Raw genomic sequence first — 14703 nt, forward strand, 5'->3', positions numbered from 1 at the left:
ATGGAACGGTTGGTAGGACATGTTCTGAGGCATCAAGGGATCACAAATTTAGTATTGGAGGGCAGCTTGGAGGGTAAAAATCGTAGAGGGAGACCAAGAGATGAATACACTAAGCAGATTCAGAAGGATGTAGGTTGCAGTAGGTACTGGGAGATGAAGAAGCTTGCACAGGTTAGAGCAGCATGGAGAGCTGCATCAAACCAGTCTCAGGACTTAAGACCACAACAACAACAACAGCAACAACAACAATGCAAAACATATGAAAATTATTATTTCGCGAGTGCGATGTCAGATACATGATTACTACTTTGTTTGTTCAACTGATTGGCACTCCCCTTAAAACTTCTGCAAAGTAGCAGTTTGAAATGTGTTTGATATATGCGTGAAGATAGACTAAAGTAATGCCTGCGGTCGTCACCAGATGGTGTTGCTGCTTTCCACAGGTGGCTCAGTGCAGCCGCACTTCTTCTGGCTTGCGAGTACGCTGGTGGACATCAATAAGACAACATGAGAGCAGACGACCATGGGCAACTGTGAACAGTATGGTTTCTTTGGAGGGATGGGGTTGTGGCGTCATGGCCGAACTTTACAAATTTTCCCCTTAATTTTGTTAATATTAATGTGTGGAAACAGACATTGTAAAGTGCAGAAACGAAAAGTATAAAATTTTAAGAATATATGAACTGTATCAGAGATACCAGAGCTGTAACCATAAATGTAACCTCTATACAGAAAGGATAATCGACCTAAGTGATTAAAAAAACCACTGTACAAGAGTCCTTCCTCAATCTCACTTTTTGATCTCATTTTTTGCTTGTTTTGATCGCTCGCTCTGTGAGCTCGTTTGCTAGTTTTGATCTGATGTTACTTTAGCTGGGTGTTCAGCTTTAATTTTTATCTGGAGAATAAATATTTAACTAAATTCTGGGAATGATTAAATGTATACGAATCATATAGAAGTATTATGTTCACAGACAGTTCAAAAGCTTAATTCTATAAATCTGTGATCAGTGTTAGACGGTATATGAAACGTTTCTATGATGAATATACGTTATCCCTATATCCGCAGTTATGAGTAAATAGGCTGGTACAGTGGCTCCCTATTCCACTGTGGTGTCTCAATGCCCCCTAAGCTCACTTACACGCCATTGATGGCCGAGAATTGCATAATATTATAATAACAGGCCACCGTGTAACCGTCATTGCAGCAATGTATTTCTATTTAACAAAGTAGGCAAGAGAAACGATCAAATATGTTTGGACAGTCTCTGTAGTATGATTTTGAATACTAGGAAAACACTAAGGTTAAAGAACAAATAAGCTCTAATAATTTTTTTTTTCGAAAATGTTTGCGTTCCGATTCTAAAGGTCATTTTACTCATATCGTTGATCGCCTGTACAGTAGATTCCATCAGACTACACACGATAAGGCATCCAAAAACACATTTCACACACCAGCACTGGTGTAAGTTGAAAAAACAGATATAACAAAAAATGGTTCAAATGGCTCTGAGCACTATGGGCCTTAACATCTGAGGTCATCAGTCCCCTAGAACTTACAACTACTTAAACGTATCTAACCTAAGGGGATCACACACACCCATGCCCGAGGCAGGATTCGAGCATGCGACCGTAGCGGTGTAGTGGCCACTGATACTTAAAAGATCGTTTCAGTAATTGTATCACTGTCCATTTATGAGTTGCTAAGCAACATATCAAAAAGCTGACTATGCAATGATTAATATTTGTCATATCCCGACAGTAAATCGCTTCTCGCTTGCTTTAAGCATCAAGACGATTACTATGCCGTTCATATAAGTCTTTGATAGTTATTATCAAGCTAATGTCCGTAAATTGCAGTTAATGTTACTGAACCAAACGCCCGATATCCAGCCGCGTATCTTAAACTCCGTGCCGATATTTGAGAATTCGCGCGCGATTTGTCTGCACCAAAGTAGGGCCTTGGTTCCCTAGAATAATTTTTAAATCAACTCCCGGTTGTAAATTAACAATTCTGTGCCCATTCGTGAAAGTTACAGAAGATCCGCACTCGACGACTACTCGATCGCGCACTCGAGCAACACGGAAGTTTTTTTTTCTTTTACAAAGACAAAACATATCAAGCATAATGCAACAAGGTGATTTGCTAGCTCAAAGCATATTTATATCTATCTCATTAAAACTCATTACCTATTAAATGTGGTACATAATTAAATTCTTTACTCTGCAAATAATCAAAAAATTTAGAAATGAATTAATGTATAAGAAAATCTCAAGTTGATATGACGTCATGGGTCACTACTTGTTTCGACTCCCCTACACTCACGTGACGCAAAGTAGATCCGACTATATTGGACATAATCAGGTAATGCTAAAAAAGGGATAGCAACAGTTATCATGGGGGTTGTGCCACATGTTCCCCATGTTTACTTCATAGTAGCGGCTAATCTTTCTGGTACTAATACGAGGGTAGGAGTAGACAAAATGCAACAGGGAATAACAACATTAATGTGCTAATAGTAAACTGCAGGAGCGTCTATAGAAAGGTCCCAGAACTGATCTCATTAATAAACGGTCACAACGCCCATATAGTACTAGGGACAGAAAGTTGGCTGAAACCAGACGTAAACAGTAATGAAATCCTAATCTCAGATTGGAATGTATACCGCAGAGACAGGCTGGACAGCGAAGGGGGAGGCGTGTTTATAGCGATAAGAAGTGCAATAGTATCGAAGGAAATTGACGGAGATCCGAAATGTGGAATGATTTGGGTGAAGGTCACGGTTAAAGCAGGCTCAGACATGGTAATTGGATGTCTCTATAGGCCCCCTGGCTCAGCAGCTGTTGTGGCTGAGCACCCGAAGGATAATTTGGAAAATATTTCGAGTAGATTTCCCCACCATGTTAGAGTTCTGGGTGGAGATTTTAATTTGCCAGATATAGACTGGGAGACTCAAACGTTCATAACGGGTGGCAGGGACAAAGAACCCAGTGAAATTTTTTTAAGTGCTTTATCTGAAAACTACCTTGAGCAGTTAAACAGAGAACCGACTCGTGGCGATAACATATTAGTCCTTCTGGTGACAAACAGACCCGAACTATTTGAAACAGTTAACGCAGAACAGGGAATCAGCGATCATAATGCGGTTACGGCATCGATGATTTCAGCCGTAAATAGAAATATTAAAAAAGGTAGGAAGATTTTTCTGTTTAGCAAAAGTGACAAAAAGCAGATTACAGTGTACCTGACGGCTCAACACAAAAGCTTTGTCTCAAGTACAGATAGTGTTGAGGATCAGTGGACAAAGTTCAAAACCATCGTACAATATGCGTTAGATGAGCATGTGCCAAGCAAGATCGTAAGAGATGGAAAAGAGCCATCGTGGTACAACAATCTAGTTAGAAAACTGCTGCGGAAGCAAAGGGAACTTCACAGCAAACATAAACATAGCCAAAGCCTTGAAGACAAACAAAAATTACGCGAAGGGAAATGTAGTGTGAGGAGGGCTATGCGAGAGGCGTTCAATGAATTCGAAAGTGAAGTTCTATGTAATGACTTGGCAGAAAGTCCTAAGAAATTCTGGTCTTATGTCAAAGCGGTAGGTGGATCAAAACAAAATGTCCAGACACTCTGTGACCAAAATGGTACTGAAACAGAGGATGACAGACTAAAGGCCGAAATACTAAATGTCTTTTTCCAAAGCTGTTTCACTGAGGAAGACTGCACTGTAGTTCCTTCTCTAGATTGTCGTACAGATGACAAAATGGTAGATATCGAAATAGACGACAGAGGGATAGAGAAACAATTAAAATCGCTCAAAAGAGGAAAGGCCGCTGGACCCGATGGGATACCATTTCGATTTTACACAGAGTACGCGAAGGAACTTGCCCCCCTTCTTGCAGCGGTGTACCGTAGGTCTCTAGAAGAGCGTAGCGTTCCAAAGGATTGGAAAAGGGCACAGGTCATCCCCGTTTTCAGGAAGGGACGTCGAACAGATGTGCAGAACTATAGACCTATATCTCTAACGTCGATCAGTTGTAGAATTTTGGAACACGTATTATCTTCGAGTATAATGACTTTTCTGGAGACTAGAAATCTACTCTGTAGGAATCAGCATAGGTTTAGAAAAAGACGGTCGTGTGAAACCCAGCTCGCGCTATTCGTCCACGAGACTCAGATGGCCATAGACATAGGTTCACAGGTAGATGCCTTGACTTCCGCAAGGCGTTTGATATAGTTCCCCACAGCCGTTTAAAAAACAAAGTAAGAGCATATGGACTATGAGACCAACTGTGTGATTGGATTGAGGAGTTCCTAGATAACAGAACGCAGCATGTCATTCTCAATGGAGAGAAGTCTTCCGAAGTAAGAGTGATATCAGGTGTGCCGCAGAGGAGTGTCATAGGACCGTTGCTATTCTCAATATACATAAATGACCTTGTGGATGACATCGGAAGTTCACTGAGGCTTTTTGCAGATGATGCTGTGGTGTATCGAGAGGTTGTAACAATGGAAAATTGTACTGAAATGCAGGAGGATCTGCAGCGAATTGACGCATGGTACATTGAATGGCAATTGAACCTCAAGGTAGACAAGTGTGATGTGCTGCGAATACATAGAAAGATAGATCCCTTATCATTTAGCTACAAAATAGCAGGTCAGCAACTGGAAGCAGTTAATTCCATCAATTATCTGGGAGTACGCATTAGGAGTGATTTAAAATGGAATGATCATATAAAGTTGATCGTCGGTAAAGCGGATGCCAGACTGAGATTCATTGGAAGAATCCTAAGGAAATGTAATCCGAAAACAAAGGAAGTAGGTTACAGTACGCTTTTTCGTCCACTGCTTGAATACTGCTCAGCAGTGTGGGATCCGTACCAGATAGGGTTGATAGAAGAGAGAGAGAAGATCCAACGGAGAGGAGCGCGCTTCGTTACAGGATCATTTAGTAATCGCGACAGCGTTACGGAGATGATGGATAAACTCCAGTGGAAGACTCTGCAGGAGAGACGCTCAGTAGCTCGGTACGGGCTTTTGTTAAAGTTTCGAGAACATACCTTCACCGAGGAGTCAAGCAGTATTTTGCTCCCTCCTACGTATATCTCGCGAAGAGACCATGAGGATAAAATCAGAGAGATTAGAGCCCACTCAGAGGCATACCGACAATCCTTCTTTCCACGAACAATACGAGACTGGAATAGAAGGGAGAACCGATAGGGGTACTCAGGGTACCCTCCGCCACACACCGTCAGGTGGCTTGCGGATTATGGATGTACATGTAGATGTAGATGCTGGTAATGTGTTCCTACGCAGAGTACGTACACGACGCGCCACCGCTGAGAGAATGACGGTGCATGGTCCACTGAAATCAACTGTATTGGGTGCTGCATCTTATGAGTAAACTGGTACGTAGCATAGAAGCCATGCATTTCTGGAGATACGTGCGTTAGACCTTAATGTCCCTTATCCTCTCCAGTTTACTCACCTGCAGTTTGTAAAAATACTCTGCACACAGGCTCTTTAGTCGGTATCTTTGTTAAGAAACTATTCCACCATACTTACATTGTGATTTAGAGGAACCACATTAAACAAAATTAATTCCTTGCTCTCCTGAATGGGAGTCTTCTATTCTACTGTTTTGAAACCGCTTTCATAACCTGGAACTAAAAATAAAACTCGACTTATTTCACATTAACAAACCCCAAGTTTCACCCTTGTTCAGAGCCTTTGTTTGTAGATCCACATATAACTGAGACCGGATAAGATAGTTAAAGGGAGGACCGTCTCCAAGAGGATTACGTAAAGCAAAGAGCTACAGTGTTGGAAGCAACTAGCGGGCTGAAAACAGCCTTACTTTATCCCGGTAGAATTTATAAATCAACCTCACGCCGAGTTTTTCAATAACTTTTTGTAAATAACCTTCTAAAATAATCATCTGACTGTCTTTAGTCATAACATCATCCAAAGATATGTACTGTCATACCATTATTACACTACAACACTACTGGCCATTAAAATTGCTACACCACGAATATGACGTGCTACAGATGCGAAATTTAACCGACAGGAAGAAGATGCTGTGATAGGCAAATGATTAGCTTTTCAGAGCATTCACACTAGGTTAGCGCCGGTGGTGACACCTACAACGTGCTGACATGAGCAAAGTTTCCAACCGGTTTCTCGTACACAAACAGCAGTTGACCGGCATTGCCTGGTGAAACGTTATTGTGATGCCTCGTGTAAGGAGGAGAAATGCGTACCATCACGTTTCCGACTTTGACAAAGGTCGGATTGTCGCCTATCGCGATTGCGGTTTATCGTATCGCGACATTGCTGCTCGCGTTGGTCGAGATCCAATTACTGTTAGCAGAATATGGAATCGGTGGATTCAGGAGGGTAATACGGAACGCCGTGCTGGATCCCAACGGCCTCGTATCACTAGCTGTCGAGACGACAGGCATCTTATCCGCATGGCTGTAACGGATCGTGCAGCCACGTCTCGATCCCTGAGTCAACAGATGTGGACGTTTGCAAGACAACAACCATCTGCACGAACAGTTCGACGACGTTTGCAGCATGTGCTATCAGCTCGGAGACCATGGCTGCGGTTACCCTTGATGCTGCATCACAGAGAGGAGCGCCTGCGATGCTGTACTCGTCGACGAACCTGGGTGCACCAATGGCAAAACGTCATTTTTTCGGATGAATCCAGATTCTGTTTACAGCATCACAATGGTCGCATCCGTGTTTGGCGACATCGCGGTGAACGCACATAGGAAGCGTGTATGCGTCGTTGCCATACTGGCGTATCACCTGGCGTGAAAAATGTGCGACTGCTGCCCTGGCCAGCACATTCTCCAGATCTCTCACCAACTGAAAACGTCTGGTCAACGGTGGCCGAGCAACTGGCTCGTCACAATACGCCAGTCGCTACTCTTGATGAAATGTGGTATCGTGTTGAAGCTGCATGGGCAGCTGTACCTGTACACGCCATCCAAGCTCTATTTGACTCAATGCCCAGGCGTATCAAGGCCGTTATTACGGCCAGAGGTGGTTGTTCTGAGTACTGATTTCTCAGGATCTATGCACCCAAATTGCGTGAAAATGTAATCACATGTCAGTTCTAGTATAATATGTTTGTCCAATGAATAGCCGTTTATCATCTGCATTTCTTCTTGGTGTAGCAATTTTAATGGCTAGTAGTGTATGTCGTGCTTTAGGTGGTCTAAACATTTCCTTCCGCACCTCTTCGTTGTTCTCACCAACTAGCCTAAATATGAAGCATACATAGAGCTCCTGTGGCCGTATGACAAAACTATTTGAACGCTCGTGTACATTCTAGATCTCAGTCATTCCGACAGTTTACAGGAAATTCTATATAGTGTCATACAAAAGACTGATTTCTGAAAGAGAATATTGTAGAAGGAGATATTAGGAAAGATGGCCTAAAACAAAAGAAAAATTGTGGAAAATTTTCAGATATGTTTAGAAGACATAACAGTAAGGAAATATCAACGTACAATATATTAATACGCATTTTTCCTTTACATAATAGGAAGAAAATATCAACGTACAAGATATTAAGACGCATTTTTTACTAATGGTAGCATTCTTATACTTTGCAGCACAGTAGCCAAATATAATGAAATCGATTTACAGATGGTCCCTTTGTACCAGAGTATATACTTTTGCATCTTTCTTATTTCAAAATTACGAGGCCTATTCAGAAAGTAAGGTCAGTTCGGTCACAAAATGGAAACCACTGTGACAATCAAAAATGTTTTATTTGCAACAGTTAGCTACACCTTCCAAGCTACTTCTCTACATAGCCGCCGCTCCGATTTAGACTTTTGCTGCAGCGTTGTAGCAACATTCCAGTACCCTCGTCATAGAAGGCCTGCCGATCCTCTACGCTGGTCTACAGCTCGTTGCCCGTGCCACAACAATGTCTTCATAACCAGTGCTTCATGTGAGAGGAGAAGCAAGTCAGGGAGAATCAGTTATGGGCTCAATTGTGGGTGATCAAACACTTCCCACCTAAAATGCTGTGGAGCATCTTCATTGACCCTGCAGAGTGCGACGGAGAATTGTCATGCAGAAGGCCGCGCGATGTGGCCGCGCGGTTAGAGGCGCCATGTCACTGACTGCGCGGCCCCTTCCGCCGGAGGTTCGAGTCCTCCCTCGGGCATGGGTGTGTGTGTTGTTGTTAATATAAGTTAGTTTAAGTATTGTGTAAGTCTAGGGACCGATGACCTAAGCAGTTTGGTCCCTTAGAAATTCACACACAAATTCACACACGTCATGCAGAAGCAAAAGCATGACAGCTGTGTTATGTGGGCTGCGTGACATCAGGCGAAACCTCACACCAGGCGCTCATACTTGGTGGGGGACACTGTTGTTCTAAGCATCTTCACGTGCTCACTGTGTGCTCAGAACTGAACAGAGCGATCGTGACGTGATCGACAGGCATACTAAAGGCACCGCCCAACGCATCTGTGCAAAGCTTCGTTGGGTTTTCATTGTGGTTTCCATTTCTCACCCCATCAGGCCTTACTTTCCGAATAGTCCTCGAATTACTTGTGACTTGCGTAAAAGAAATGTGGAGATCTCAAACGACGATATAGTTGTTTTCTTTTATTCATAAATATGCAAGGCATAGTATAAAACATCTGCTTCATATGAACATTATACATTAAAGAGACTGTTTGCCCCCCCCTCAAATCAACCCCAGGTGATACAGACAAGCCGTCGTGTGAATTACTTTTGAACAAATTGTCCGAAAACTGTCTTGAGCAGCTAAATCGACAGCCAACGCGTAATGGAAATATTTTAGATCTGGTAGCCACGAACAGACCAGACCTCATCGATGGTGTCAGTGTTGAGACAGGGATTAGTGATCATGATGTTGTCATTACGACTATGGTTACGAAAGTTAAAATGTCGGTCAAGAAGGCTGGGAGAGTATTCTTACTAGAAAGAGCAGATAAGCAGTTGTTAGCATCCCACTTAGTAAATGAATCGACTTCATTTACTTCCGGTACGATGGACGTGGAAGAATTATGGGCAAATTATAAACACATTGTAAATCACGCATTGGACAAGTATGTGCCGAAAATGTGACTTACGGACGGAAAAGACCCACCGTGGTTTAACAGCGCAATTCGGAGAATGCTCAGGAAGCAAAGGCAGTTGCACTCGCGGTACAAGAAAGATAGGGAGAATGAGGACAGGCAAAAGTTAGTAGAGATTCGTGCTGCTGTAAAAAGAGTGATGCGTGAAGCATTCAACCACTACCACCGTCATACCTTAGCAAAAGATCTTGCTGAAAACCCAAGGAAATTCTGGTCTTACGTAAAATTGGTAAGCGGGTCGAAGGCTTCCATCCAGTCACTCACTGATCAGTCTGGCCTGGCAACGGAAGACAGCAAAACGAAAGCTGAAATTTTTAAATTTAGCATTTGAGAAATCTTTCACGCAGGAGGATCGTACAAACATACCGCCGTTTGAGTCTCGTACAGATTCCCGTATGGAGGACATAGTGACAGACATCCCTGGGGTTGTGAAGCAGCTGAATGGGTTGAAAATAAATAAATCGCCAGATCCTGATGGGATTCCAATTCGGTTTTACAGAGAGTACTCTACTGCATTGGCTCCTTACTTAGCTTGCATTTATCGCGAATCTATTGCCCAACGTAAAGTCCCGAGCGACTGGAAAAAAGCGCAGGTGACGCCTGTATATAAGAAGGGTAGAAGGACGGATCCTCAAAATTACAGACCAATATCCTCAACATCGGTTTGTTGCAGGATTCTCGAACATATTCTCAGTTCGAATAAAATGAATTTCCTTGAGACAGAGAAGTTGCTGTCCATGCATCAACACGGCTTTAGAAAGCATCGCTCCTGCGAAACACAACTCGCCCTTTTTTCACATGGTATCTTGCGAACCATGGATTAAGGGTATCAGACAGACGCCATATTCCTTGACTTCCGGAAAGCGTTTGACTCGGTACCCCAGTGCAGACTCCTAAGGTACGAGCATATGGGATTATGGGATTGGTTCCCAAATATGTGAGTGGCTCGAAGACTTTTTAAGTAATCCAGTACGTTGTCCTCGACGGTGAGTGTTCATCGGAGGTGAGGGTATCATCTGGAGTGCGCCAGGGAAGTGTGGTAGGTCCGCTGTTGTTTTCTATCTACATAAATGATCTTTTGGATAGGGTGGATAGCAATATGCGGCTGTTTGCTGATGATGCTGTGGTGTACGGGAAGGTGTCGTCGTTGAGTGACTGTAGGAGGGTACACGATGACTTGGACAGGATTGGTGTAAAGAATGGCAGTCAACTCTAAATATAGATAAATATAAATTAATGCAGATGAATAGGAAAAAGAATCCCGTAATGTTTGAATACTCCATTAGTAGTGTAGCTCTTGGCACAGTCACGTCGATTAAATATTTGAGCGTAACATTGCAGAGCGATATGAAGTGGGACAAGCATGTAATGGCAGTTGTGGGGGAGGCGGATAGTCGTCTTCGGTTCATTGGTAGAATTTTGGGAAGATGTGGTTCATCTGTAAAGGAGACCGCTTATAAAACACTAATAAGACCTATGCTTGAGTACTGCTCGAGCGTTTGGGATCCCTATCAGGTCGGATTGAGGGAGGACATAGAAGAAATTCAGAGGCGGGCTGCTAGATTTGTTACTGGTAGGTTTGATCATCACGCGAGTGTTACGGAAATGCTTCAGGAAGTCGGATGGGAGTCTCTGGAGGAAAGAAGGCGTTCTTTTCGTGAATCGCTGCTGAGGAAATTTAGAGAACCAGCATTTGAGACTGACTGCAGTACAATTTTACTGCCGCCAACTTACATTTCGCGGAAAGATCACAAAGATAAGAGAGATTAGGGCTCCTTCTGTTTGGGAGTGGAACAGGGAGAGAAGATGCTAGTTGTGGTACGAGGTACCCTCCGCCACGCACCATATGGTGGATTGCGGAGTATGTATTTAGATGTAGATGTAGATGTAGAACCAACATTAAAGAGAGAGTGCTTTACAGAATGCAAGAGTACGCAGATCAGGTACAGAAAACTGCACATTGCAGCCCCCCACCTCGAACTTCTCGTCGGGCCGGACGACCATCAGCATGTTGAAGGCGGCCAGCGGCCCTAGGCTGCCGTCCGGCTGCTCCACCAGGGCGCACAGGCTGATGCGCTCCGACAGAACCATCCCCCACACCTCCTGCAGCTCCGCGAACGCCTGCAACGCAGATTATGGACTACATTGAACCCGAAAATAGGGGCAGTACCAGGACGAAAAAATAATGCTCCGTCGAACAATTCATGATTTTTTTAAAAATTTGTTTTAACTTTGTTGTTGCATGCCCACTGTACCGCCACAGTCTCCAGTAAATGTAATGAATGAAAGTCTCGTGTGCTTCATCTGTCTGTGAATGGTGTGCGTTATTGTATTTCAATCATTCCGTATCAAATTTTGTGGCACCGAGCTTGGGAACCACGCCACAAATTGCGTGGGAGACGAGCTGTAAAACGAACTGAAAACGCTGCTATACCGGACTTATGGTGGTTAACAACACGCGTAGATTCGAGCCAAAACTGGCAGACTTTCCTGCCTCGTAAGTTTGCGCATTGCACATTCGGCTGTGCGAGCGAGTAGTTTTGCACTCTCAACCATAAAAAATGCGCCATTTAAAGAGAACTATTAGCATAGTCTACTCACTTTCCTCATTTACTTCTCACAAAGGTATTTGTGCTATTGACAAAGGATCTGAAATGTTCAAATGTGTGCGGATTCCTTAAGGACCAAACTGCTGAGCTCATCGGTCCCTACACTTACACACTACTTAAACTAACTTACGCTAACAACAACACACACATCCATGCCCGAGGGAGGACTCGAACCTCCGGCGGAAGGGGCCGCGCAGTCCGTGACATCGCGCCCCAAACCGCGCGGCCACTCCGCGCGCCTCAGATGATCTCAAATTGACGGCATATTTTTAAATTTCGAGAAGGCTTTTGACAGTATACCTCAAGAGTGACATCAAATCAAATTGCGTGCCAATGGAGTATCGTGTCAATTGTGTAACTAGATTGGTGATTTCCTCTCAGAAAGGTCACAACTCGTAGGAACTCACGGAAAGTCATCGAGTAACACACAAGCAATATCTGGCGTTCCCCTAGCAAGTGTTACTGACCTTTTGCTGTTCCTGATCCACATAAATGATTTAGGAGACAATCTGAGTAGCCCTCTTAGATTGTTTGCTGATGATGCTGTCATTTACCGTCTTATTAAGTCATGAAATGATCAAAATAAATTACAAAACGATTTATACATGATTCGGTACGGTGCGATAAGTGGCAGCTGCCTCTAAATAAGTGAGTACCAAAAGGAATCCGCTAAATTTCGGTTACGCGATAAATCACACAAATCTAAAGGTTGTAAGTTCAACTAAATAGTTAGGCATTACAGTTAAAAATAACTTACGTTGGGACGATCACATAGATAATGCTGTGCAAAAAGCAAAACAGAGACTACGATTTATTGGAAGAACACTGAGGAAATGCAACAGGTGCACTAAAGAGACTGCCTACACTACATTTGTACGTCCTCTTCTGGAGCACTGCTGTGCGGTATGGGATCCACATAACATAGGATCGACGGAGGGCACCGAAAAAGTTCTAAGGAAGGCATCTCGTTTTGTACTGTCGCAAAATAGGGGAGACAGTGCCACGGATATGATACTTGAATTTGGGTGGCAATCATTAAAACAATGGTGTTTTTCGTTGCCACATTATCTTCTCGTAAAATTTCAATCACCAACTTTCTCCTAAGAGTGTGGGAATATTTTGTTGGCGCTCACAGACATAGGAAAGAATTATCATCGTCATAAAATAAGAGACATCAGAGCTCAGCTGCCACACAAAGAGTTAAATGGTCGGTTTATTTTATTTTTTATTTTTATTTATCTATTTATTTATTTATTTTTTTGCACGCTGTTCGAGAGTAGAATGGTAGAGAAATAGCTTCAAAGTGGTTCGATGAAGCCTCTGACAGGCACTTAATTGTGAATTGCAGAGTAATCCACTGAGAAAATAAGAGAACTCCTTGCCGAGAAAGCAAATGAAACTCTCAAGGAAGTTTATGACTGGTCTATAATCAATGAAGTGACATTGAACATAAAGAAAACTAATGCCATGAATTTCAGTTTGAAGAGGAAAATTACCATTGTTAAATTAAATGTAGATAGCACCTCTATTGACTGTGTAACAAATGCAAAATTTCTAGGAATGAATATTGATTCTCAGTTGAAGTAGTGTGAACACACAAAGGTACTTGCAAACAGAATGTCATCAGCATATTACGCCCTTAGAATCCTATCATCGGTGTTTAACATGCAATGTCTTTTAGTTACATATTATTCATATGTACGCTCAATTCTTAGCTATATCCTTTTTTGGAGAACAAATGCACAAAATATGAACACAATTTTCAAACTCCAGAAAAGAGCCATAAGAATAATAACCGAAAATACTAGTCGAGCTCATTGTAAAGTTCTGTTCAAAAATACTGGGGATTTTAACTGCTCCATGCGAATAGATTTACCACTGAGGTGTACATATCAAAAATAACATTGGTAATTACTGCACAAACAGATGACCATGCAACAAGAGCGAGACTCAACTTACATTTACCAAGAAAAAATAAAAATAAAAGTCAAAACAGCATTTTCTACTAAGGAATAAAACTGTACAATAAATTACCGAAAGAGATTAAAGAAACTGCAAAAATATACTTCTTTAAAAGGGCAACTAAAAAGTACATGTTATGCAATACATTTTATACATTGAAGAATTACTTATATAAAACAGAGTAGGGGTTTGATAAAAAATACTACACAAATAAATAATAGTAATAATGATTATAAAACATCCAACATTCCACATAACACCTTAACTTTATGTTTTTTCCTTCTTTTTTCCTTTATAGAAAAACTTACGACCAAGCTATGCATAGCACAATACTAACACCTCTTCCAGTTTCTGAGCTCAACATCTCACTCATTATGGAGGGATGCTGACTCAGGTTTTCAGGATTGCAAATGGGAAGTTGCGGTACAGAAAATGGACCAGAGATCACCAGTGTGTGTGTGTGTGTGTGTGTGTGTGTGTGTGTAGTGAGTGAAGTGTTATGAAACAATGTGTGTATAGTGTGTGTAGTGACTGATAGTGAGATATGAGTGAACAGTGCGGCATTACATTATTTAATAAGTTCTTTGTAAAAAAGTATTGTATACCAAGAGTAAATCTAATGATTGTCTCTAACTAGTAGTCTGTAAATATGTGCGTATACGAATTAGCTTATTTTAAATTGATCTACATTTGTAAATGTTTTGACATGTCCTATATCCCTGTAAAAAGACATCTATAGATGAATAAAGCTACTACTACTACTACTACTACTAATCATGTAGATGTATATGTTGATATGATTATGTGAATACAGCAAAGTAGAACATGATCAAATGGTTCAAATAGCTCCAAGCACTATGGGACTTAACATCTGAGGTCATCAGTCCCCTAGACATCTGCTTAAACCTAACTAACCTAAGGACATCACACACATCCATGCCTGAGGCAGGATTCGAACGTGCGACCGTAGTAGCAGCGAGGTTCCAGACTGAAGCGC

At 42.1% G+C, this 14703-nt stretch overlaps 1 protein-coding gene across 2 annotated transcripts in view; it reads right to left on the minus strand.

Annotated features, from left to right (window-relative positions):
- Positions 1 to 14703, minus strand: part of LOC126234235 (uncharacterized) — a 93017-nt gene that overhangs the window by 15043 nt on the left and 63271 nt on the right. The window contains exon 3 of one of the 2 annotated variants that reach the window (XM_049942926.1): positions 11110 to 11256. The exons of the other annotated variant lie outside the window; for it this stretch is intronic. Coding sequence (XP_049798883.1) covers positions 11110 to 11256 — 147 coding nt within the window. The remainder of the gene's footprint in view (positions 1 to 11109; positions 11257 to 14703) is intronic. 2 annotated transcript variants of the gene reach the window in all.

The sequence above is a fragment of the Schistocerca nitens genome, chromosome 2 (genome assembly GCF_023898315.1).
Source record: "Schistocerca nitens isolate TAMUIC-IGC-003100 chromosome 2, iqSchNite1.1, whole genome shotgun sequence".
Classification (NCBI taxonomy): Eukaryota; Metazoa; Arthropoda; class Insecta; order Orthoptera; family Acrididae; genus Schistocerca; species Schistocerca nitens.